Raw genomic sequence first — 25,760 nt, 5'->3', positions numbered from 1 at the left:
AGCTGACACATCCACCACGGTTTCCCACACGAGTGACTCAAATGCCAAATTTGAGGCCATAGCTAACTTCATGATAGCACTGGTTTGGGGGCTCCAAACTGCAAACCCAGTGTTTTCAGGAAGTGTCCCTAAATCCAAGTTCATCTCATTATATGAAAACATGCACACATACACACAACCTTACTCTCCTGTCCTATCAAATCAGACAGTTGAAAATGTATGCTCTTCTGGTATTTTTTTATTTTCTTACTGATTCCATTTTACTAAAACAAACAAAAACCATACAAAACACTTTTAATATACCTTAGAAAATTAGCCAAAAAATTAAGTTCAGCATATTACATTGTACAACATTTAGGTAAGAATGTTTGAAAATTATAAATATTTTGTTCCTTCTCAACACAGCATGTCACAAAAATACATTTTAAAACTTTCTTCATGAATGATTCCTAGAAATGATCATATCCCTATTTATCAAGGAAAAGGTCTGATTAGGACAAGCATTCACGGACACCTGAAATGTTCTGTACAGTAACTACAAAAGTAAAACCAAGGGGTCTGCCGGCACTTGGACAGTTGAAACCATTTTAAATATTAGGAGGAATTCAGTTAGTATCAAGAAATCATTCCAAATGGGATTTACTTAGTTCATCTCTGTGCTGTCCTTGACTCGTAAGTATGTATCTCAGCCAAAGCATTGTTTGAAAGACTTCTGCCTCCTTGAGATAGCGCCGCTGGGGCCAGGATGCCAACCGGTCACACTGCATGAACCTGCACAACCAGAGACACAGACGGCAACTGCTTAGTCAGAGCGAGGGCCACGTGCGAGAGAAACGCCTTCTCCAGTAGAGCATCCGTGGTCACAGGCAGTCCACGTCAACTGCGGGCCACGGCGAGCAGACTGGCCCATCTAGTTTAGGAACAAGCACTCGGAGGAGGAAGAACAACGGCCGGCCCGCAGAGGTTCTGGTAGCCGGTGAGCTGAGCGCCGCTCGCTGCCAGCCACACGCCGCGGGTCAATGAGGGCGTCACTGCGCTGTCCGAGCGCTGGCCCCACCGGCAATCTGAGGGAGCTAATGGGAACTTCAGAAGCTGAAGTTTTCAGAGAAAGGGTAAATAAAGAGCTTGACGATGCTGATTTTTTTTTCTTTTCAGGTAAGCCCTTCTTTACAGGCAGATAAGTAAGAAGGCTTCCTTAATATACTGACCAGGAGGCACTGAAAGAAGAAGAGTTAGAAGCAGCAAAGCCAGGTCCTTTTGTCTTTAGCATAAAGCTTTCCAGTTATACTCAGAACCTACATAACTGACATGACTTCTGCTCACTCTGTGGCCTTCTTTCCTTTCCAGCTCTTCTCTCTCTCTTCAAGTTCTGCCTGGGTGAAAGCTGCAGGGCCCCAGTTAGTGATCAGGTGAGGGTTTTTTGAACCTAAGAGACAAACATGCATTAAACATAGGAAGTCTTATATTCTTCAATAAACATTATCATTTTTCCACAGACAAAGGAGTAACTTTTCTACGTTATTTCTTCTCTGAGGAACATCCATAAAGGTTATACCAGCCAAAACAACTAGAAGATGTATACAAAGGGGATTAACCAGGCCTTCTTATCTATCAGAGGGCAAGTGATTATTCAAGAGAAATTTACTGTAAACAGCTGGGTTTCTCTATATTTGGGCTGAGGAAGTTTGTTTTTTGGGTTTTTTTTTTTAGCACAATTCAGGTACACAGATAAAACAGAAAAATAAATTGACTAAATATCTGATTACTTCAAAGAATGTGTTACCTGGTTCTATCAATCGAATTAACCCTTCATGCTGGGCCACTCTGTCCTTCCAGCTCTTGGTCTTGTTAGCTGCCATCTCCAGCTTCTTTTTAACTCCCTGGAACAAAAGCAGATTTTAGACTATGCAAACACACAGGTAGTTTAAGAGTCAAATAACAATGATTAGGCACTTACTATACACTAGTGGAGTATCTCATTAAATCATCACAGCCATAAGAAGCACGAAATATTATTATCCCGTTTTACAGATGTGGAAACTAGGATTCAGAGCAGTTAAGTAACCTGCCCGAGGTCACACAGAGGACCTAATTCGCACTAATTACAGATGAATATATAAGATCCTTGTGTGCCAGTTACGGCTTACTGCCTCTCGGCTCCAAATCCACCCTTCGCTGTCTTGCCTGTGCTGTTAGGCTAACGTTCCCTCGACAGCTGGCACCACTTAAGCTTCGTTAGTGGAAGCGCTGGCGGGACACTGCAGGAGGCTCCACTGTGCTCTGCACAGCAGCTCCTGCGGCAAGTGGGACACCCATGGTGCTCACACCAGTGGGTTTTAGCGGCACCTCCACTGTGGGCAGCTTCCACCAGTGCCCCAGAGGGTGGCTTCCCAGTCTCAGCACCTCGCTGAGCTTTTCTGCCACCCAGTGGGCGAAGGCCATGCCCTCTCCAAGAAGGACTGGCTCACAGCACTGGGCTAAGGGAGCAAAGAGGATGTATTCCTCCCCTGGACGCTCTGCCTCAGCCCTAGAGGCAGTGGCTGCTTCCTGTGTCTGCCCTTCCTGCAGCTCAGAGTTTTCTTTGCTGCTCAGGAGGTAATCCCCTGTTAGAGTTAATAGTCGTTTATATTAAACCTTCCCTGTTCATATTGCCGGTGTAGTTTCAGTCTCTTGATTGGACTCCAACTGTTACGCCCCATCGCCTGTAAAAAAATTCCTACCTACAGCTAAACACAATTCTTACACCGCTTCTTACAGTAAAGCAAATATCCTGTTGCTTTAAATGTTTAAGAATATTTAAATGCACGTGTTTGCAGGGCTGGGTTTAATGACCTCGTACTGCTCAAGTGCTTGCTTCCGCTCAAGCTCCAGCTGTTGCAGCTGCTCCACGGCTTCCTGGAGGGCCTGCTCTTTGACGGCGCGCTGGTTCTCCAGCTCCTGTTTCTCCGCCTCCGTGGTGCGAATGGCCTGCTGCTGCTCCAAGTGCCACTTCTCCAGCTCGGCCCTCTTGGACGACTCTTCCTCCAGCAACCTGCGATGCGAGCTCGGCGTCAGACCCTCCCGGTCACCGCCCCTGACCCAGCAGATGTCGGAGCACGCCAGAGCCGCAGAGAAGACTGGGGGTCATCTAACCCACCACTCATTTCACAAGAGGGAAACTAGATTCACAAAGTGGCTAAGGTGACTCATGAGTCCTGCTCCAAGCTCTGTTTCACCCTTTTATGAAAAAAAAAAATGACAGTAAAAATAACATGCGTTGAAGGCTTAATGGGCCAAGAAGGAAGTGTGTTTTCTCAATTAGTCCTCACAATAAACTTTAGTACTATTATTATTCCGTTCAGAGATGAAAAAAGTGAGGCACGAAGGTTAAGTGACCTGCACTAGGTCATTCACCTGGCAGGCAGGTGGCAGGGCCATGTTTTGAAATTTGCCGGGTTGCTGTAACATTAAAACATTTTTTATCTAGTGAAGACCTATCACCAAGGAAAAAGCTGACTAATGAAAGCAAGAGAAGAAGGAGCTGACAAAAGGTAGAGTGAGCAGACACCGCTTCCTAACGAAGCGCTGCCCGTCAGGCTCTTCACCTTCCTTGCTGCTAACCCTCCACGATTCTGCAAGGTGTTATTATCCCTGCAGATGAAGTCAAAGGGTTTAAAAGTATGACGCACAGGTAAGTAATGGATTTCAACCCAGGCCTGTATGACTTCAAAATGTTATCTCTTAATAACAGGCTACCTATCTGAGAATATCCAGCTATGCCAGTATTTAATAAATAAATTAACGTGCAGCCCTACCTGTACCCAAAGTGTAGACAATGTGGTTAGATGCCAGCCCAGGACGGGACGCATCTCTACCGGCTTGACCATCAGAACTATGGTAACAAGCCACACGGCAGGCCAGTAACTACTACCCAAGAGCGTTGGCGCTTCTAAAACCGACAACAGCAGAAGTAACGTAACAGACTCTACAGCCCCTATCTGACTACCCCAATCCCCATCCCCAGTCCCACACCATTGTAAGAATTCCCTCTACAACATCCTACAGGGTTGTTCTCCAGTTCTGTGTGATGGGCCACGCTTCACAAACCGGGTCAGTTTATTTCTGGCAGCCTTGATTCTTAGAAAGTTCTTCCTCAGGTAAAATGAGCTCTCCCATCCCCTACCCCGGGTTCCACCAAGGGCCAATCTGCACCCTCTGAGACGTCCCTCGGAGTGTGACATCCGCAGTGAACACATCACTGCCAACGTGGGCTGACCAGTGCAGAGTGGACTCACTTACTCAGTGTGTATATATTCCACACTGTCCATGTGCTTTTCTAGGCACAGGGGATACAACAGTGAATGAGACCGGAAGGATTCTTCATCCTAGTGGTGAAAGTCTGGAGGGGAAGGGACATTTGCAGGAGGTTAGGCTGCCCAGCCTGAATCCCCTTCACGTGTCTAGGGATGTCTTGATGGAGGCCACTGACACAAAGGAGCAGAGACAGTGAAGAATTTATCTTTTGGTGGCAGCAACATCTAGTGTCAAGTGATGGCAGGAGCAATGGGGACAACTGACTGACCGACCCACGGTGCCAATGTCGACATCAGCGGCACCCTCGCTGGGCTCTTGCCGTGGCCTGGTCAGGGCTGCTCAGCCTCCCTTGGTTCCTGCCTGTGTTCAAGGCCTGGCCACCTGCCTTTCTGTGGAATTGGTGAGTTTCTCAAGAACCTTCCAACAAATGCTTTTATTGCTTTAGCTAACCCAAGTTGGTTTCTGTGGTTTACAAACAAGACTCCTGACTAAAGACTTGAACCTCTCTGTGCCTCAGTTTCTTCATTTATAAAAAAGGAATAGGAACTATACCTACCACCAAAGGTTTGCTGATCCATTAAACGTGATAATGCAAGTAAGGTACTTAGAACAGTGCCTACCATGTCATAAGTGCTGAATAAATATCAGCTCATATGATTATGGTGGGACTATTACCTCATTTGCTCCGAATACTTCATGAAGGCTGCCTGAGAGTATATGAGGTTTTTGGCAATCAATCATATCAGGGAAGTAAAACCATGAATCTTTTCAAATGAGCTGCTATTAAGCCAAGTATCCTGGATCCTATACTTGTTATGTTGATATTTTAAATTATCTTCTTGCTCTAAAACCATCATTCCAGCCTGTCAACACCTTTTTTGAATGCTTATTTGACATTCTATACGTTGCATATCTTCCCCATCTGCAGATGAGCTAAAGGAACAGAAACCAACATACTCCGAGTGACCACCAAATCCAGACGTTACACGAAACTCTTTGCAAGCATCCCCTCCCTTACCCTTCACAACAACCCTACGAGCTTATTGTATAGATAAGGAAATGAAGGCTGCAAGAAATGAACTAACTTTTCTAAAATTACACAGCTAGGAAGTACCAGGGCTGGGAATCAAACCCAGACCTCACTCCAGGGCTCAGCGCCAACCTGCCTTCAAATACATGAAGAGTATTATCGCATGGAAGAGACTGTTGTTCCACATGGCCCCATGCGTAGAACCTGGCTCCATTCGTTCAAAAAAGACTCCTTGGGCACTTACTGTGTGCCATACCCTGTACTAGTTGCTGGGAATACAGACCTAAGGTACGCTCCTAGGCCTCACAGACACAAAAATTTAGTGGGCGCAAGTTATAACCGGACAGACTATGGCTCCGTCTCAAGAACTTTCCAATGATTGAGTTGTCCAAATGTTAAATGAACAGTTTCCTTCTGAGTTCCCATTCAGGAGAGGATAGATAACCTTCAGGATTACACATTTTTTTAAAAAAACTTCAATTTTAGTGGGAAAAAAAAACCCCAACAAGATCCAGATGGCTCAAGTCAAAGTTCTTGTATTTAAACAATTCACTATAAAAAATATCTCTGGGAAAATTTAAGACACTGACAGAGAAGGCACCGTCCATTGGAAGAACAATGAGATGCCAAACGTTCGAAGAATGACTTGCTATTGCTTAAAGAAAGGACAGAGGCTAACTAAAAAGCCCTCTAGGGCTTCCCTGGTGGCGCAGTGGTTGAGAATCTGCCTGCCAATGCAGGGACACGGGCTCCAGCCCTGGTCCAGAAGATCCCACGTGCCGCGGAGCAACTAAGTCCGTGCTCCACAACTACTGAGCCTGCGCTCTAGAGTTCACGAGCCACAACTACTGAGCCCATGTGCCACAACTACTGAAGCCCACGCGCCTAGAGCCCGTGCTCCGCAACAAGAGAAGCCACCGCAATGAGAAGCCCACATACCGCAACGAAGAGTAGACCCCGCTCACCGCAACTAGAGAAAGCCCGCGCACAGCCAAAAATAAAAATAAATTAAAAAAAAATAAAAGCCCTGTATATACACCCTCAGCCTAAGATTATGTTACAGTTCATTAGTACCAGACTTAAATGTTTCTATCTCAACTCCACGATGACTTCCCTTGATTTCCTACCCAGAAAGGCCTACCCTGAGTGGGAGAAAGAAGAAAGCCCCCTTTGCCAATCTGACAAAATGTCCCTCTGGGGCTTCCCTGGTGGCGCAGTGGTTCAGAGTCCGCCTGCCGATGCAGGCGACACGGGTTCGTGCCCCGGTCTGGGAAGATCCCACATGCCGCGGAGCGGCTGGGCCCGTGAGCCATGGCTGCTGAGCCTGCGCGTCCGGAGCCTGTGCTCCGCAACGGGAGAGGCCACAACAGTGAGAGGCCCGCATACCGCAAAAAAAAAAATGTCCCTCTGAATCAGGCCCAGCCTCCTGTGACTTCGGGAAAGAGATGGACTCGCCTCACTTAAAAATGACCACTAGAGGGCGCGAATCTGTCCACTTCAAGTTCCAAAAACTAAAGTCAAGTTCCAAAAACTAAGGTAAAAGAACAATTTAGAGTAGTAAAATTCATAAAATGGCCTTATATACCCCAAGAAAAACTAGTTAGTTTTTGTGCAGTAATATCAGCTTATTGGAGCAGAGCTGTATGTAGCAGTTATATTTGCATTTAAAAGGTTGAAACCATTTTGCCATTTACTTAAATCACAGTGTACAAAATAATTAGCCAGAGCTTTTTTTTTTTTCTTTTTTTTTTGGCCGCATTGCACAGCATGCATAGATCTTAGTTCACCGACCAGGGATAGAGCCCGTGTCCCCTGCAGTGGAAGCACGGAGTCCTAACCACTAGATAGCCAGGGAATTCCCTAGTGAGAGCTTTTTAAATAACAATACTCATGCCTGGGCTCCTATCCACAGATATTTTGATTTACTAAATTTGTGACAGGCCCTACATGAGTATTTTTTAAAAGCTTTATAGGGGATGATGATATTTACCACTGGTTAAAAACTACTGGCATCAATTATCCAAAACTGTCTTATTCAAAACATCACTCATTCTATAAACATGAAATAACTAATACTTTAATAAATTTCTGGAGATACCTGGTTTCCCTTATGATCTAATTTCTGCCGTGTCATAATTAACCTCCCTCAAAGCTTCAGAGAAGTAAATATATGTAACATATCTCACCTGTGAATTCTCTGCACAAGGTGATCTATAAACTCTTGACACATCACAAATGATAAGGAGGTTCAAAAACGTCTAATGTCCCTTAGAATGTCTCTCTTTGCAAGTCACATGGGACTTCCCATGCAGTGGATGGTGTGCTAACATCACTGCCCAATAACAACAGGGTGGTGGTTCCCATCCCCTGGTTAACACCATGGTGAACACACACTTGTGGGACCCATAAATGCCAGGCAATGTGCTAGGCATTTAATTTTCTATTTAGAAGATAATTTTTTCCTTAATAGAATCAACCTTTTCAAAACCTAATTCATTTATTTTTGAAGTCATTTTTGGCAACATACATAACAAAGAAACCTCCTTCTTTCTTTCCTCCTGAAGATTAAAAGAACATCTGTTGCTGCTCCATGTGTGGCATGGCAGTCATGGAAAATGTACCCCAGCTCATCCCACAAGTGCTCCTAAAACAGGGGGCGTAGCTTAAAGCACAAGATATGCCTGCACTGACCAGCTGGGGAAACAGTTTTTAGCGCTGCATCCCCTGACATGACATCTTAAAGAAAGCAAATGGGGAAGCAAGTTAGAAACTGGGAGAGGGTAGCTGAGCCCTGTCTTTAGCCCTATAAGCAAGGGTCTCCCAGCGGCCCAGACTGGGAATAAATAGCCCAGCCAGCCAAGCCCCCAGGGTCCCTCCAATCTGTCAGAGACCCCTCCCTCTCCAGCAGAGTTACTCATTCCTAGAAAGTGTATGAGGAGTCCAGGCAAAGCACATAAAGCACAGAGGATGAGGCGATCGGCACCTGGCCTGAAGCTTCCGCACAGTCTCTTCATCTTGCCGGGCCTGCCTCTCATCCTCGAGAGCCTCCTGCAGCTTTAGGTACATGTCTTCCAGCTCCCGGACCCGCTGCAAATACTGTTCCAGTTCAGAGGATTTCTGGGCAACCTGTTCTTCCATCTGCTGCCTGATCTGACGGTATAAAAGAGTCATGTTTAAACTCAGGTTGGCTTCGCCCTCAGGGAAAGCCTCCCGCTCCACCACCACCCTGAGTGAAGCCACAGCACAGCCCACAGCCGCAGCCCATCAGGGTGGACAGGGCCCGTCCTTCACTCCCCGAAGACCGAGGAAGCGAGAGCACCACACCCAATGCCAAGACCCAAGACCACAACCAAAGAGTCTGGGTCCACAAACTACACCCTAAATGCTATTCTCCTGCCCTGGTATATTTCTCATCCCTTTCACTCCACATTTCAGACTCAAGAAAAAAATATTTCCCTGTATAATTTCTCTTTAAACTCCTTTCTGTCTTAAAATCACCATCTTTCTACCAAGAGTCTCCTCTAAAGAGAATGAACCTTTTCCCAGTCAGAACAGCCGAAGGGTTAAAATAAGGGGGAAAGGAAAGACTGGCCTGCAGTGAGCTCTTCTGCACTTACCTGGCTGCCCAGCACCCCGTCCTTTCTCCCTCTCTAGGGTACCTCTGGCCCCAGGGGGACCTCAAGCACTTAATTAGTGTTCTAACACATTTATGGTTTCTCCATTCTAGCTAAAAGAGCTTTGAATCTCTGCCTTATAAGTTAAAAGACAAGGACATCCTAAATGCAATAACATACACATTAGCATACGTCTCTGCAGTTTATAAGACACTTTTACTTGCATTAGCTTAGTTCACCCTCATAAGGGTCATGAAGGATCATACGACTATCCCCCTAATTTGAAGAAGAGAAACAAGTTATTCATCAGCAGGAGCAGAGGACACAAACCCAGATCTTCTGGCCACGAGGGCAGCACCGCCCATGTCATACATGCCTTCTTCTCGCGACACAAACACGTCCACTTCAAGTCTGAGCAACAAAAAGGTGCTAAAGGGAATGTCACAGCACCTATTTAATAGGCCCTGGGCCCAGCCCTCTCCCACACACTGCAACTCATGTGAGGAGACCTGTGTTCCAATTAACCAGCTCGCTGCCTGAAGCGACCTGGACCTTGGGTCTCTTGGGGATGAGACCCTCTAATCAGATGATGAGTCAGAGCCGCCAAGAGCGACAGGCCAGCGTTCACGTGTTCTCCTGACTTCAGAACGCTCACTCTGCTCATGACAGAGGTGCAATGTCATGGAACTTATGCTTACTTTTTCCGTAGCTATTTATTTTCCAAGGCAAGACTCTGAAGGCTGAAAGGGATGCTATTAATAATTGTACCAGGATGGCAGGGACTGTCCCAAGCAAACCAGGAACTTTAGTCCTCCTACCCACAGCACTTACCATCCCATCCCATAAATTTCTACTTGGGGGTCTTGAGTGCAAGGTTTACCTTTATATCCTTGGCATGGTACCTGGCATATAGAAGGTGCTCAATAAACCGATAATGAATGAATAACAAACATGTAACTTCCCCAGGAGCCCACTGCAAGTCAGCAACAGAGCCAAGCTGGCAAGATGATCTCACTCTAGCCTCCCAACTCTTCACCCTCCACCAACCCAGGCAGGCTTTTGCCCCTCTGCCGACCTGGGCTGGCTCTGTGAGTTAAGGCCACAGCAGCACCTCTGGGCATGCGATACTCACAAGCTTCTCCCGCTCCAGCTCCGTGCTGAACCTGGCCTGTAGTTCCACTTGAGTCTGAAGGCGCTTCTTTTCTTCTTCTGCTGCCCGAGATGCTGCTTCTTCTAGTTTCTACCCCAAAACCCATCCACAGAAAAGCAGGGAATATTACAATAGAAGTGCATTTGGAGAGAAATGGTCACACTTAAACATTACGGAGGAAGTCAAACATTCTCAGTGTTCAATAAAGACCGAATAAAACTTGTAGATCCACTGGAATTCCATTCCAACAATTTTCCCAGTCAACATACAAAACAAATTAGGTAAATGAATGATTCCTAATAACTCTGAACAACATTTTGCCAAGAAAATTTTAGTACAGTCATTAAGTTAAATTCACTTGCAAATGCATTCATGAGGTTCGCATCTATTTCTTGAGCTTGTCCTATACAGTTTTGTCATCTTAACATTATTCCTTAAAACTTTATCAGAGCTCAACTTCCCAAAGGGTGCATGAGGAACTCCACAGACCCTTTCCCTGGCAAAACAACATTTAGAAGAAAAGCAAAAACAACCATTTAAAGTCTCTGGGAATTATCCTAAAAGCATACAGCAAACGGAGAACACTTAGCAAGAAAATCAACTGAATCTCCTCAAGAATAGTGAAAGTCTATGGCATGTGAGCCACGGTGCAGCCCCCTCTCTGCCTACTGCTCCCCCGACATGGCAGTGGAAGGAGGCTCTACCCCATGGCCATGGAACCAAGAACATAAGCCTCCCTCTCTCCTCAGTTTCCAATCTAGGGCTAAGGTATCTCACAGGAGGGTGCAGACAAAAAAATGTTGCTTGCCATTCCAATAAACAAAGAACATTGCCCACCATCAAGCCATCAGCCACTGCAGCTGTCCCAGCAGTGCACCCTGAGGGGATTCAGGATGGAGGAAAACAGGATACTGGCCCTAGATGGTTAAGATGCATATCTAAGAAATAATTTTAATGAGCTCAGATTTGCATCTTCCCATACATTGAAAAGCACTAAAATCGTTAACTTGAAATATCTGTTTTTTGTGATTAGCAGTAACTACATGTTTTGTTTTGTTTTGTTTTTTTCAACAAAAATTCCTTTGTATCCTGGCTCCCCGCTTACCTCTTTGGAACAGTTCCTCAGAGCTGAGAAGCTTTCTCCCGGGCTGGCTAGAGTCCTCAGTAAAGTCCCCGAATAAAACATAACTCTTAGATTTTAGCTGTGCTTTTTTTCAGTCGACAAGACTAACAAACTAAACCACAGGCCAGCTAGAAGTCTGACAGGGGAAGCCAGGGGAAGCCAGCAAAGAGCCCCCGTGTAGTAGGAACAAGTCTCAAAGACAGGCCTCAAAAACTACATGTGGGCCAGAATTTAAATATCAAACTGTGGGGGCCAGGTAGGTCCCAGGGCATTGTTGAAAACAACAGAGCCACTGTGAGATGAACAATTGGAGGTGATACCAACAGAGGCATCCGGCTTAACAGAGAGCTGAGAGACTAACAGAGATCAGAAATGGAGACAAAGAGCTCTGCTGCCACATACAAAAATAAGCTCAAAATAGATTAAAGACCTAAATGTAAGACCAGATACTATAAAATTCCTAGAGGAAAACACAGGCAGAATACTCTTTGACATAAATCACAGCAATTTTTAAAAATCTATCTCCTAAAGTAAAAGAAATAAAAGCAAAAATAAACAAATGGGACCTAATTAAACTTTAAAGCTTTTGCACAACAAAGCCATTGACAAAGCGAAAAGACAACTTACCAAATGGGAGAAAATATTTGCAAATGATATGACCAATAAGGGATTAATATCTAACATATATAAACAGCTCGTACAACTCAGCATCAAAAAAACAAACAACCCAAAACCTTGTACACTGTTGGTGGGAATGTAAACTGGTACAGCCACTGTGGAAAATTGTATGGAGGTTCCTCAAAAAACTAAAAAGCAGAACTACCATATGACCCAGCAATTCTACTCCTGGGTTTTTTGGGTTTTAATATTTATTTATTTATTTATTTATTTGGCTGTGTCAGGTCTTAGTTGCGGCACACAAGATCCTTGTTGCGGCATGCAGGGTCTTTTCGTTGTGGCACGCGGGCTTCTCTCTAGTTGTGGTATGTGGGCTGCAGAGCGCGCAGGCTCAGTAGCTGCAGTGCATGGGCTCTCTAGTTGCGGCGCACGGGCTTAGTTGCCCTGCAGCATGTGGGAGCTTAGTTCCCTGACCAAGGATCGAACCCGTGCATTGGAAGGTGGATTCTTAACCACTGGACCACCAGGGAAGTCCCCACTCCTGGGTTTATATCCAAGAAAAACAAAAGCACTGATCTGAAAAGATACAGGCATCCCAATGTTCACAGCAGCATTATTTACAATTGTCAAGATATGTAAGCAATCTAAGTGTCTATCAACAGATGAATGAATAGAAAATAGATGTGGTGAATACATATCTACAATGGAATACTACTTAGCCATAAAAAATAATTAAATTCTGCCATTTGCAGCAATATGGATGGACTTGGAAGGCATTATGCTAAGTGAAATAAGTCAGACAGAGAAAGACAAATACGGTATGATATCACTTATATGTGGAATCTAAAACATACAACAAACTAGTGAATATAACAAGAAAGAAGCAGGCTCACAGATACAGAGAATAAACTAGCGGTTACAGGGGGGAGGGCAAGATAGGGGTAGGGAAAGTGGGAGGTACAAACTGTTGGGTGTAAGATAGGCTTAAGGATGTATTCTACAACACAGGGAATATAGCCAGTATTTTGTAATAACTGTAAATGGAGTGTAACCTTTAAAAATTGTATAAAACAAAAGAATGCCAAAAAAAGCCCTGCTGACACCTCGGTCACCCCAAGGCACTGTGTGCACGCCCAAGGTTGTGCTTTGGAGGAGGACAGTCAGAGGCTGCACACCATGAGGCAAACAGACTCCACTGAAATAATCCAGCCAAATCATGAAACAAATAAATGAGCAAACAACAATAACAAGCTTTTGGGGAAGGGGCGAAAGCCATATCTAGCGTTGCTACAATGTATTATCTAAAACATCCAGTTTTCAACAAAAAATTATGAGATGTGCAAAGAAAGAGAAAAGTGTGACTCATACACAGGGAAAAAAGCAGGCAATAGAAACTGCCTTTGAAGGGGCCCAGATACCGGATTTAGCAAAGACTTCAAAGAAGTTAGTTATTATATGTTCAAAGAACTAAGGAAGCCATGCTTAAGGAAGTCATAGATGATATGATGATATCCCATCAAACAGAAAACATCAATAAAGAGACAGAAATTATAAAAAAGAACCAAATGGAAATTCTGGAGTTGAAAAGTACAATAACTGAAATGAAAAATTCACTAGAGGTTCTCATACATACATTTGGGCTGTAGGAAGAATCTATCAAAGATAGATTGATAGGGCTTCCCTGGTGGCGCAGTGGTTGAGAGTCCGCCTGCCAATGCAAGGGACACAGGTTCATGACCCAGTCCGGGAGGATCCCGCAAGCCGCGGAGCGGCTGGGCCCGTGAGCCATGGCTGCTGGGCCTGCGCGTCCGGAGCCTGTGCTCCACAACGGGAGAGGCTGCAACAGTGAGAGGCCCGCGTACCTCAAAAAGCAAAACAAAACAAAAAAAAACAGAACAAAAAAAGATAGATTGATAGAAATTATGCAATCTGAAGAACAGAGAAGAAAACAGCATCAGAGAAATGTGAGACACCCATTAAGTACACCAACATTCACATAACAGGAGTATCTGAAGGATAGGAAAGAGAGAAAGGAGAAGGAAAAATATTGGAAGAAATAGTGACTGAAAACTTTCCCAATCTGATGGAAAATACTAACCTACACATCCAATAAGTTCAATGAACTCTAAGATAAATACAAAGAGTTTAACACATACTTCATATCATACAGACATACACATCATAGTAAAACGGTGGAAAACCAAAGACAAAAAGAAAATCTTGAAAGCAACAAGAGAAAAATGATTCATCACACACCAGGAAACACCAGTAAGACAGACAACCAACTTCAGAAACAGAGGAAGTCAGCACAGAGTGTGGCATTTCTAGGGGTTGCAAAGGGAGAACCCCACCAGGAATCTGGGGCCTTAAAGTATGCCACATCCCAGGGCATAGGTGCTGCATAGGAGGACACAAAAGGATGCTTGAGCTTGTGGTTAGCAGGTGCTCAGTGATTCAAGGCAGAAAGGATCAACCCAAAGGCGCCCCAAATAAAGACCATGACCACACACTGAGGACTCGGCACCACACCCAGAATTGTGATATACACAACTGAGGAAGAAAGTTTCCCAATGAATGTCAACTATCTCATACAGCCTGTGGTACTTGACCTCCTAGCCCTGAGATGGAAAGAGAAGCTGACCCAGACTGTATCTTTGACTCCAAACAATAAGTAAAACCCCACAATTCTAACACTAAGGGTCTTCCAAGATCCTCATGAGTGAAGATGGGAGCTAAGGGGGAAAACCTAAAAAAGCAACAGATCCTGTCCAGTTCACCAAAAGTGACCTTGACATCCTTAGGGGAATACAATGTCTCATCTTTCTCTGACAAAATTCAACTGTGCTCATTGCTCTTATAAATGTTCTTTTCTGGTCAATGAAATGTCCCTGCTACCCTGAGACCCTCATAACTTTCAAGGGCTGGGTAAACCAGGGCGTCTCACTCAGTGGTCTAGATGTACTTCCTGCGAGCACAGTTCACAAAAAAAATCTCTCTACGGTTGCATTAACCTAATCTTGGTAGAACCAAAGCTCTACCAAGTAAGTGAGGTCGCTGTGGCTTCTGCAGTGAAATGAGAGCCCGCCCCCAGCCCAGCGTCCACGCCCACCTTCCTCACGGTCTCCAGCTCCTGCTGCTTGTTTTCATTTGCCACCTGGAGCTCCTTCATCTGTCGCTCCAGCTCCTCCTGCTCAGCCAGCACCTTCTTCCGGAGTTCTTTCCGACGCTGGCGGGCTTCTTTGTGTGGTGGGGGGCTGCCCAGCTTCAGCAGATGGATGGTAGAATGGATGGCTGTGAAAGGCATGGGAGAAAAAACAGGGAATACCCTTCATTCTTTGTAAGCCTAACATGTAAATGGCATAGTGGGAATAAAACCAGAGACCCAGGATAATTCTGATCCTGCCACTGAGCAGTGGTGTGACCGTGAGCAAGTCACAGAGCCTCTTACAGCACGGGTTTCTCATCTCTAACATGAGAGAGATGATCTCTGAAGTCCCTTCCAGCTCCAAAGTTCCGTAACTGCCTATCTGTGCTTAAACAGATCTTGATTTGGGAATATCACACACATTTGAGGAAATCCCAACACTTCCAACTCCCTTTCCTATGCTTCCCAAAAGGCCAGGTAAGAACAAGACATAGCAAGGGCTGAGATATAAAGTTCCTGGTATCTGATTTGCTACCTGCTGTATTTAGTCTGCCCCTCATCTATACCTTATGAAACCATCTCCCTATATACTCCCTTCCCGAGGTGATAATAGCAGCTACCATTTTTTGAATATTTGCTATATATACACCCTTTACATGCATTATATAATTTTTACGTGAAATCTGATTTCTTTCCTGATTGTTTCAATTACTTAAAGAGCTAATACTTTCACATTGTTCAAACTCAAAAGCATGAAAGGACACAGATGAAGTCTCGCTCCTACTCCTATACCCCAGTACTGAGTTCTCCACTTCACTAGCAACTAATGCTAACAGTTTCTGTGCATCTTTCCTGAGATACTTTAAGCATATACAAATAAACATGTATATACGTTCTCCATCTTCTGTTGACACAAATGTTGGCATAACACACTCTTCAGAGCCTTGGAGAGCTTTCCATATCAGTACATACTGCACAGTACTGCACAATTCTCCACTGTGTAGCTGTACCACAATCTGTTCAACCACTCCCCAATTAATGGACGTTTAAGTTGTTTGCAATCTGTCACAAACATTTCTGCAATGATGTGTCATTTTTTAAATATGCAACTATATCTTCATTTTCTAATTATGAACCCTCACAACAACCTGAGAGGTCGATACTATTATTCGCCCCATTCCACAGAAGAAGAAAGCTGCTACAGAATTCCTAACTCAACCCCAGAAGCCCAGGAGAGAGGATTCAGACCCAGGTACACTTGCCTCAAACTCTTAAACTACATCAAAATGACCATAATTTTCAATAAAACAATTTTACCTATGTTCAAGAATATAACATTCAGAATCCTCTGTCATGATTAAAAATAAAATCTCATAAAGTGTTTCATTCTTTACTAATTTTGGAGTAATACTTTAGTTTGAAAGTTATTAAATCAGAAGTTTGCATTCTTGAGATAATTATTTGAAACTAGTGATTTCTTGTGAAAGTAACAGATCCTGAAAATTACTTGAAGTATTCAAAAGCTATTGCACAATTCCTCTTTTGTTTTACACGTTACTAAATACTCAAAATGGCTACTTTAAAATTCTTTATAGTCCTTAAAAGGGGAAATTCCATGTTCTTTAAATAGTAAGAGTAAAAAAACCTAAAATGTCCAGTTTATAATTTTCCCACACATTCATCAGGCAAATGAAATTGATGAAAATTTTGGGAACTCCTCTCACTTTGTTATTCTTCTAGCTACTGTTTCACATAGAAATAACTATAGACAATGAGGAAACAATGCCGAGTATCTTTAATGAGATCCAAAGCTGAAAGAGCTCTCAAGTTATATCATGACAAGTAATAAAAATTACCTTACCCTGAATCCACTCTTGTTTCTTCTTCTTATCTGAAGCACTGATTTCAAAGGTCTTATCAAAACATTTTATGAGAAAAAGGCATTTCTTTCCATCTTTGTCAGGCAAGGACTAAGACAGAAAGCAAAATTAGTCTTTAAAATTTTATTTTAAAGTATTTAGATTAAGTTCAACCTTAATTATTTATATAAGAAGTACCTATAAATGAATATTACTGATTTTCTAATGCTGCCCCCTAGGCAACAGTACTTATGGTAAAAATGACCCTGGATTAGTGTACTACACCTAGACTGGGAGAACCAACACCACCTGATGGGCCATGCTTTGGGCTTTCCTGAGCACAGCAACCCTTGTACCTTAGCACATCTCTTAAGGGAACCCTGGAAGATATACCCATGGACTGTTCCAATAGGTCTTGACTCCTATAGGATATGAGGCTTCTAACCCAGGGTGATTCCCACACCCTCCAGATGCGTCTCTCCCTTCCTTGCACCAGGGGTATTGTTGCTGGCAGGCTGTGGTTCTTGTCCTATATCCTTATAAGTAGACTGGTATGGCCTATGGTAATCTTGTGAGTCTCCATGTTTACTTGAATCTAAGAAGACCCCTTACTGGGCACTGCACACCCTAAGACATTAATACATACCATTTCAACCATCAAAACACATTATCATTTATGAATGAGATCTTAGGTATTTTAAATGTTCTTCAACAAATACAGATGTGGCAATAGTTCAGCTATAAATTAAAAACTCAAAATTTTATGTTCTTGAGGACTTCACTTCTTTAACCAAATTAGCAGCTGTGACTAAAGTATTCTGAAAGTCACCCTAAGTATTCCAAGGCAATGCTCACATCTTCTTTTGGTTTATCTATTACACTCAAAATGGCCCAGATTTTCTGATATATTCATGATTTCAAACACTTTCTTACTGAATTTTTTTTTGCTTTATTTTCTTATTTATGACTCCATTTTATTCAAGAAATGATCCCTTAAATGTACAAATGAGATTTAATCCCTATATTTTATTCTCGAGTATAAGAAAATAAACTCACATTAGAAAAAAATTTTGTCAGGTATCTAATTTTTTGGTTCAGAAACTATGGCTACTGTATGCCTATATTATTTTGGAAATGTAAATGTTAAGATTATTTTTAAGGCTCGGGAGTCTAGAAGAAGCAAGATAAACTACTTGAACAGCAGGGGGCAGCACTGGAAAGAGGTAACCGTTGACTCTTACCTCCACACAGCAGTTCTCATCCAAGAGAATGTCTCCTTTCTTATCTTTCAGATCCTCACTCACATAGTAAGAAATTATGTTGGGTTTTAGTACAAACCAGCGTTCAGTCCAGTTTTTCCGTCTATGGCCTTTTTTCATCATGTAACCCTATGAAAGATTAAATCTGATATAAACTCCTGTCCTTTTATTTGTAAGAGCTGATACCTCTTCCTTGACATTCTTGCCTACTCCATTATCTGATGTGTGGCCTTGAACACATGAATATCAAAGGTTCTTGCCCTTTGTGGATCATGAACCCTTTGAAGAGCTACAAAGGCAGGGCACTATACCCAGTCAAATTCATGCAAGCATGTGCAGATAAAAGTTTACATAGAATTTTAGACACTCAGAGACATCTCCTCCCCCTACCCAAACCCCCCAACCTCGCCAAAAGTTATATGCAGATAAGAGACTGCAAGACCCCCTGATGTTAACAGCATTGTGGGGTTTCTTTTTTTAATACCTTATCTTTTAGGGATGCCTACTGAAATATTTATAGATAAAATGAAATGTCTGGATTTGTGTCAAGATAAGACAGGAGAGGTCAAAGTAGGCGGGGAGGATTAACCAGGTATCAGTGATTCCTGGGGCTGGGTGATGGATATACGAGAGTTCATTATACTATTCTATCTGTTCCCTTTAAAATAGAAAACACAAACACATGCACACACACAGTGATCTGAGATTCTCAGTAAATCTAGACCTAGACCTCACAGTGATTCTCAGTAAATCTAGACCTCCATCAATGAAAATGCTAAAACCTATCAGTCAACTTGGCCAAGCATATCTTCTCAGCCAGTCACCCTCTGGCACCAAAGTACCTCTCTACCTGACCTCACAATTCTGGAGGATGACTCTGCTCCAAAGGAGCAGAAAAAGAACTGGACCAGTAGTTAGGCTACTGGCTTCTAAGTATAGCTTCTATGCTCACACTTACTAGCCCTGTGCTTCCTTCCCATATATCAGCATCAAAGGTGTATGATTAAAAATTTTACTTCAGCAAAACTACACATTTATTATAGGCCAAAACCCTTCAGTACCATTCAAGAATAACTCACATTTTTTTTTTTTTTTTTTTTTTTTTGTGGTACGCGGGCCTCTCACTGTTGTGGCCTCTCCCATTGTGGAGCACAGGCTCCGGACGCGCAGGCTCAGCGGCCATGGCTCACGGGCCCAGCCGCTCCGCGGCATGTGGGATCCTCCCGGACTGGGTCATGAACCCGTGTCCCCTGCATCGGCGGGCGGACTCTCAACCACTGCGCCACCAGGGAAGCCCTAACTCACATTTTAAATAGTAAATCTATAGGTGCTGATAGCTTGTGGTAGACTATACACATTGTTAAATATATGATAATATCTTGGCTGTATCATTTGCTTATTACACTAAGTTCTAATCATATTACTTGTTCAGTTTGCTAATCCTTGAACATTTAAGCCAAAGCTATCTCATACTGCAATTCATCTGTAGTTCTATATTCTGCCATCCTAATCTGTCTGGAAATTCTCTTCAGACAGAGACCATGTCTCATAACTCTTTGCAGCACCAAAAACTTACACAAATTAAGCCTCAATTAATTTTTTTGATGGGCTCCATTTGGAGAAAAGAGCAAAAACAATATCACCTAACAGAGCAAAGAAAGGACCAAAGTAAGGAAATCCCAAATCAGAGCTATTATTCAATGTAATAAGGTAGGAAATCTAATCTAATCCACTAAAAATATATAAATTCTACTTAATAAGCATTAAGCCTCCATATGTATATCAGATGCTATGCAGGTGCTGAGAAAACAAACTTTATCATCTAATATGATAAACACAACTTTACTATATAAAGGTATTTTTTCCCAAAAGAAAGAATATTTTTATGATCTTATAAAAATAATATATATCATATATATAAAGAGAGATCAACATGTATAAACATATATAATAGTAAGTCCAATAATAAGAAAAGAACAAAGAATAAAATAAAATTCACAGAAATCCCACAATCCAGCGGCAATCAACATTTTGGCACTCATCCTTCCAGACAGCTCTACAAACACAAATCACATTGCATGAAAGGGATGACAAGACACCTACTGTTCAACAAACTTTTTCTCACTGAACAATATGCCATGGGATCTTTCAGATGAATAAGTATGGATGTACATGTGACATAAAAGTACTTTAAAAATGTTTAGAAATGTGATCATTTAAACAGTTATTTCAAAATAGTAATTTCCCAATGCTTAACTGTAATTCTTTACAATGAAAGCCTAACACAAGACTGGGAAAATAAGAAACTTTATTCCTGTTCTAAATCAGTGTAAAAGTATAAGTGACTTAGACTCATCTTTGTAATGCAAATTTGTTTTATTTCAAACATGTCAAATTCTAAAGGTAAGGAGAAATAGTGTTATAGGACTCTTACCTGTTTCAGCACATCTAATATAAGCTCATTAAAGACCTCATTAATTGCCATGGACACTGTCTGCCGATCCATGCCTTTGCTAAACTGTCCATTTCCAATAAGCTCAATCAGTTCCCACACGGAAAGGCCATCTTTACTGTCATCAAAGTTGATTTTATAATTTTCAAATTGTTCTTGTTGCCAACCTCCTCCCATAGCTTCTGTAAGTTTCTTAAGCAGGTATTCAATCTATATAAAGAATTTTTAAAACATTATTTCATAGCAAAAAAATAACTTTTAAACTTAGGTATGTACCTGTGTTACTTATACTGAAAGGTCAATTTCGGAAATATTCTTTTATAGTGCCAAAAGTGTATCTTTCAAGAATCATGATACTACCGGGGAGAAGGGTATGGATAAAATGCCATTTATTCTGTATTAAACTAGAATAAGTAATCAAAAACTGGAACCTTTAAGAGTATAGTGTATTTGCATACAGAACTAAAGCAAACTGCACACATACTATCATACACAAACTAATTGATGTGATCTGATTACTCTGTTGGATTTCAATAATATATCAGAATATTAATTTTACTGAACAATAAGCATCTCAAAGTATGTACAACTTAGTCACCAATTTATTAATTTTCCACATAAGCCAATTATTTGAAATTAATGCTGCTGCTGACAATGTTGCAAACAATGGTGAATTCCTAGCCTGGGCCAGAAAAGTCTATTAAATCCCAAAACACATAGCTTTGTATAGAAAAACAGTAGAAAATACTGCACGCATCCTTCCAGACAGCTCTACACACACACACATCACATTGCATGAAAGGGATTACAAGACACCTGCTGTTCAACAACCTGTTGTTTTCAGATGAATGAGTATGGATGTACACGTGACATGAAAGTACTTTAAAAGTGTAAATGAAATAGTAACAGTTAAACAAAACAGTGATGCAGTAATACTGAATGAGAATTGATCTCTCTTATCCTCTGGAAAGCCTGGGTATCCTACAGTGCTCTCTCAAACTCAACATGTGCAAAAATGAATGAACCATCTCTACCTTTCAAATGGCTTCTCCTCCATTTACGGATTTCAGTTGGGAACAACACCATTCACCCATGTCAGGACCCTGTTCCCCACTCCCTTACATCAAATCAGTGACAAAATCCTACTGTTTTCACCTCCCTTCTTTAAACTCTGCCTAGCTCCCTATCACCTCAAAGATAAAGGCCAAGCTCCTCTGTGTCCCCTGTGATCACCCATGCCTACTGTCTCTAACATATTTCCTGCCATGCCCTACTGCAGATTTTACACTCCACCAATAACCACCATCAACACAGATCGCAAGCATGTTCTGTAAAGGGCTAGCTTGTAAACATTTAAGACTTTCTACATCTCTGGTATATGTTCTTCTTTGTTCGGGTTTTTTTTTTTTTTGGTATTTTTTAACAACCCTTTAAAAACGTGAAAATTATCTTAGCACATGGGCTATATAAAAACAGGCTATGTGGGCTGAATTCACCCAGCAAGCTGTAGTTTGCCAACACCTGCTATAGATTATAAGTAGTCTACCCATTTAACACATTTTTTTATGCTTCTATGCCCTGCCCCATGCTGTCCTATCTAGATTACCTTTCCCCATTTCTCTACCCAGCTAACTGGTATCTGTTCAAATCCTACATTGTCTATAATATTCCCACTCAGAATAGTCCAAAATGTGGACCAGCAGCATCAGCATCACCTGGAAGCCTGTTGGAAATGAAGAATCTCATACCGCACCGAAGACCCCAAAATCAGAATCTGCATTTTAACAAGAACCCCCAGTACTTCCATATGCACGTTAAAGTTTGAGAAGCACTGCTCTGGTAAAACTGCTCTGACCCAGGTCAGGTGTTCCTCTTCTGTGTCACTGCACTCAGCATACTGTATTGAAACTATCTCTATACTCATACGCTGCCCCCTGTAGATTTTCTGAAATCCTTATAGGAGGGACAATGTCCCACTCATCTTTGAATCTCCAGAACTCAGAATCATACATAGAATGTAGTAGAGGTCAATTAATGAAATGGAAATAAACTAAGCTAGGTCTCAATTTTTCTCATCTATGAAATGGGTATAATAACACCCATCATACAGAACTACTATGGGGATAAAATGGGACAAAAATAGAACACTGTGCACAATGTCTGGCACAGTATGTACTCCATCAATGTTACTTCCTTCTGCACTGAGTAGAATATTATTCAACCATTTAACATTACATTTAAGGCAGACTGGTTCAAGATGGCGGAATAAAAGGATGTGCACTCACTCCTTGTTGCGAGCACACTGGAATCACAACTAACTGCTGAACAATCATCGACAGGAAGACACCGGAACTCACCAACAAAGATAACCCACATCCAAAGACAAAGGAGAAGCTGCAATGAGATGGTAGGAGGGACAATCACAGTAAAATCAAACCCCATAACAGCTGGGTGGGTGACTCACAAACTGGAGAACAATTATACCACTGAAATCCACACACTGGATTGAAGGTCCTGAGCCCCATGTCAGGCTTCCCAACCTGGGGGTTTGGCAACAGGAGGAGGAATTCGCAGAGAATCAGACTTTGAAGGCTAGTGGGATTTGACTGAAGGACTTCGACAGGACTGGGGGAAACAGAGACTCCACTCTTGGAGGGCACACACAAAGTAGTGTGCACATCAGGACCCAGGGGAAGGAGCAGTGACCGCACAGCAGATGGAGCCAGACCTACCTGCTAGTGCTGGAGGGTCTCCTGCAGAGGCAGGAGGTGGCTGTGTCTCACTGTGAGGACAAGGACACTGGCAGCAGAAATTCTGGGAAGTACTCCTTGGCGTGAGCCCTCCCAGAGTCCACCATTAGCCCCACCAAAGAGCCTGTAACCTCCAGTGCTGGGTTGCCTCAGGCCAAACAACCAACAGGGAGGGAACCCAGCCCTACCCATCAGCAGACAAGCACATTAAAGTTTTACAGAGCTCTGCCCACCAGAGCAACACCCAGCTCTACCCACCACCAGTCCCTCCCATCAGGAAGCTTGCACAAGCCTCTTAGATAGCCTCATCCACCAGGGGGCAGACAGCAGAAGCAAGAAGAACTACAATCCTGCAGCCCGTGCAGTGAAAACCACATTCACAGAAAGACAAAATGAAAAGGCAGAGGACTATGCACCAGATGAAGGAACAAGACAAAATCCCAGAAAAACAACTAAACGAAGTGGAGATAGGCAACCTTCCAGAAAAAGAATTCAGAATAACGATAGTGAAGATGATCCAGGACATCAGAAAAAGAATGGAGGCAAAGACCGAGAAGGTGCAAGAAATGTTTAACGAAGACCTAGAAGAATTAAAGAACAAACACACAGAGATGAACAATACAAGAACTGAAAAGAAAAATACACTAGAAGGAATCAATAGCAGAATAACTAAGGCAGAAGAACAGATAAGTGACTTGGAAGAAGAATGGTGGAATTCACTGCCGTGAAACAGAAAAAAGAAAAAAAGAAACAAAGACAATCTAAGAGACCTCCGGGACAACATTAAATGCACCAACATTCGCATTATAGGGGCCCCAGAAGGAGAAAAAGAGAGAGAAAGGACCCAAGAAAATATTTGAAGAGATTATAGTGGAAAACTTCCCTAACATGGGACAGGAAATAGCCACCCAAGTCCAGGAAGCACAGAGAGTCCCAGGTAGGATAAACCCAAGGAGAAACACGCCAAGACACATAGTAATCAAACTGAGAAAAATTAAAAGACACAGAAAAATTATTAAAAGCAACAAGGGAAAAACAACAAATAAAATACAAGGGAACTCCCATAAGGGTAACAGCTGATTTCTCTGCAGAAACTCTACAGGCCAGAAGTGGGGGGGGGGGGCACAATATATTTAAAGTGATGAAAAGGAAGACACTACAACCAAGATTACTCTACCTAGCAAGGATCTCATTCAGATTTGATGGAGAAATCAAAAGCTTTACAGACAAGAAAAAGCTAAGAGAATTCAGCACCACCAAACCAGCTCTACAGCAAATACTAAAGGAACTTCTCTAAGTGAGAAACACAAGAGAAGAAAAGTACCTACAAAGAAACACACCAAAACAATTAAGAAAATGGTAACAGAAACATACATATCAATAATTACCTTAAATGTGAATGGATTAAATGCTCCACCCAAAAGACACAGGCTCGCTGAATGGATACAAAAACAAGACCCATATATATGCTGTCTGCAAAGGACCCACTTCAGACCTAGGGACACATACAGACTGAAAGTGAGGTGATGGAAAAAGATATTCCATGCAAATGGAAATCAAAAGAAAGCTGGAGTAGCAATACTCACATCAGATAAAATAGACTTTAAAGTAAAGAATGGACAAGAGACAAGGAAGGACACACATAATGATCAAGGGATCAATCCAAGAAGAAAATATAACAACTATAAATATAAATGCACCCAAGATAGGAGGACCTCAATACATAAGGAAAATGCTAACAGCTATAAAAGAGGAAATCGACAGTAACACAATAATACTAGGGGACTTTAACACCACACTTACACTAATGGGCAGATCATCCAGACAGAAAATTAACAAGGAAACACAAGCTTTAAATGACACAACAGACCAGATAGATTTCACTGATATTTATAGGACATTCCATCCAAAAACAGCATATTATACTTTCTTCTCAACTGCACACGGAACATCCTCCAGGATAGATCACATCTTGGGTCACAAATCAAGCCTCGGTAAATTTAAGAAAATTGAAATCATATCAAGCATCTTTTCTGACAACAATGCTATGAGATGAGAAATCAATTACAGGGGGAAAAAACGCAAAAAATACAAACACATGGAGGCTAAACAGTAAGTTACTAAATAACCAAGAGATCACTGAAGAAATCAAAGAGGAAATCAAAAAATACCTAGAGACAAATGACAACAAAAACACAATGATCCAAAACCTATGGGATGCAGCAAAAGCAGTTCAAAGAGGGTAGTTTACAGCAATACAATTCTACCACAAGAAACAAGAAAAATCTCAAATAAACAACCTAACCTTACACCTAAAGGAACTAGAGAAAGAAGAACAAACAAAACCCGAAGTTAGTAGAAGGAAAGAAACCATAAAGAACAGAGCAGAAATAAATGAAATAGAAACAAAGAAACAATAGCAAAGATCAATAAAACTAAAAGCTGAAAAAAAAAAAACCTAAAAGCT

General features: G+C 42.2%; 1 protein-coding gene across 2 annotated transcripts in view; it reads right to left on the bottom strand.

The window, feature by feature from the left end:
• Positions 1-220: 220 nt before the first annotated feature.
• Positions 221-25,760, bottom strand: part of SWAP70 (switching B cell complex subunit SWAP70) — a 94,031-nt gene continuing 68,491 nt past the window's right edge. Inside the window, exons 4-12 of one of the 2 annotated variants that reach the window (XM_029207418.1) lie at positions 20,526-20,753; positions 18,074-18,220; positions 16,835-16,943; positions 14,938-15,119; positions 10,070-10,177; positions 8,307-8,473; positions 2,833-3,031; positions 1,784-1,880; positions 221-1,426 (exon numbers count right to left, since the gene is read on the bottom strand). In XM_029207418.1, coding sequence (XP_029063251.1) covers positions 1,320-1,426; positions 1,784-1,880; positions 2,833-3,031; positions 8,307-8,473; positions 10,070-10,177; positions 14,938-15,119; positions 16,835-16,943; positions 18,074-18,220; positions 20,526-20,753 — 1,344 coding nt within the window. In that variant the 3' untranslated portion in view covers positions 221-1,319. The remainder of the gene's footprint in view (positions 1,427-1,783; positions 1,881-2,832; positions 3,032-8,306; positions 8,474-10,069; positions 10,178-14,937; positions 15,120-16,834; positions 16,944-18,073; positions 18,221-20,525; positions 20,754-25,760) is intronic. The other variant, XM_029207419.1, reaches the window with a different exon arrangement.

Source organism: Monodon monoceros, unplaced genomic scaffold (assembly GCF_005190385.1).
Source record: "Monodon monoceros isolate NGI ecotype Baffin Bay Population unplaced genomic scaffold, NGI_Narwhal_1 Super_Scaffold_7, whole genome shotgun sequence".
Taxonomy (NCBI): Eukaryota; Metazoa; Chordata; class Mammalia; order Artiodactyla; family Monodontidae; genus Monodon; species Monodon monoceros.
This window is presented reverse-complemented; position numbering and strand designations above follow the sequence as displayed.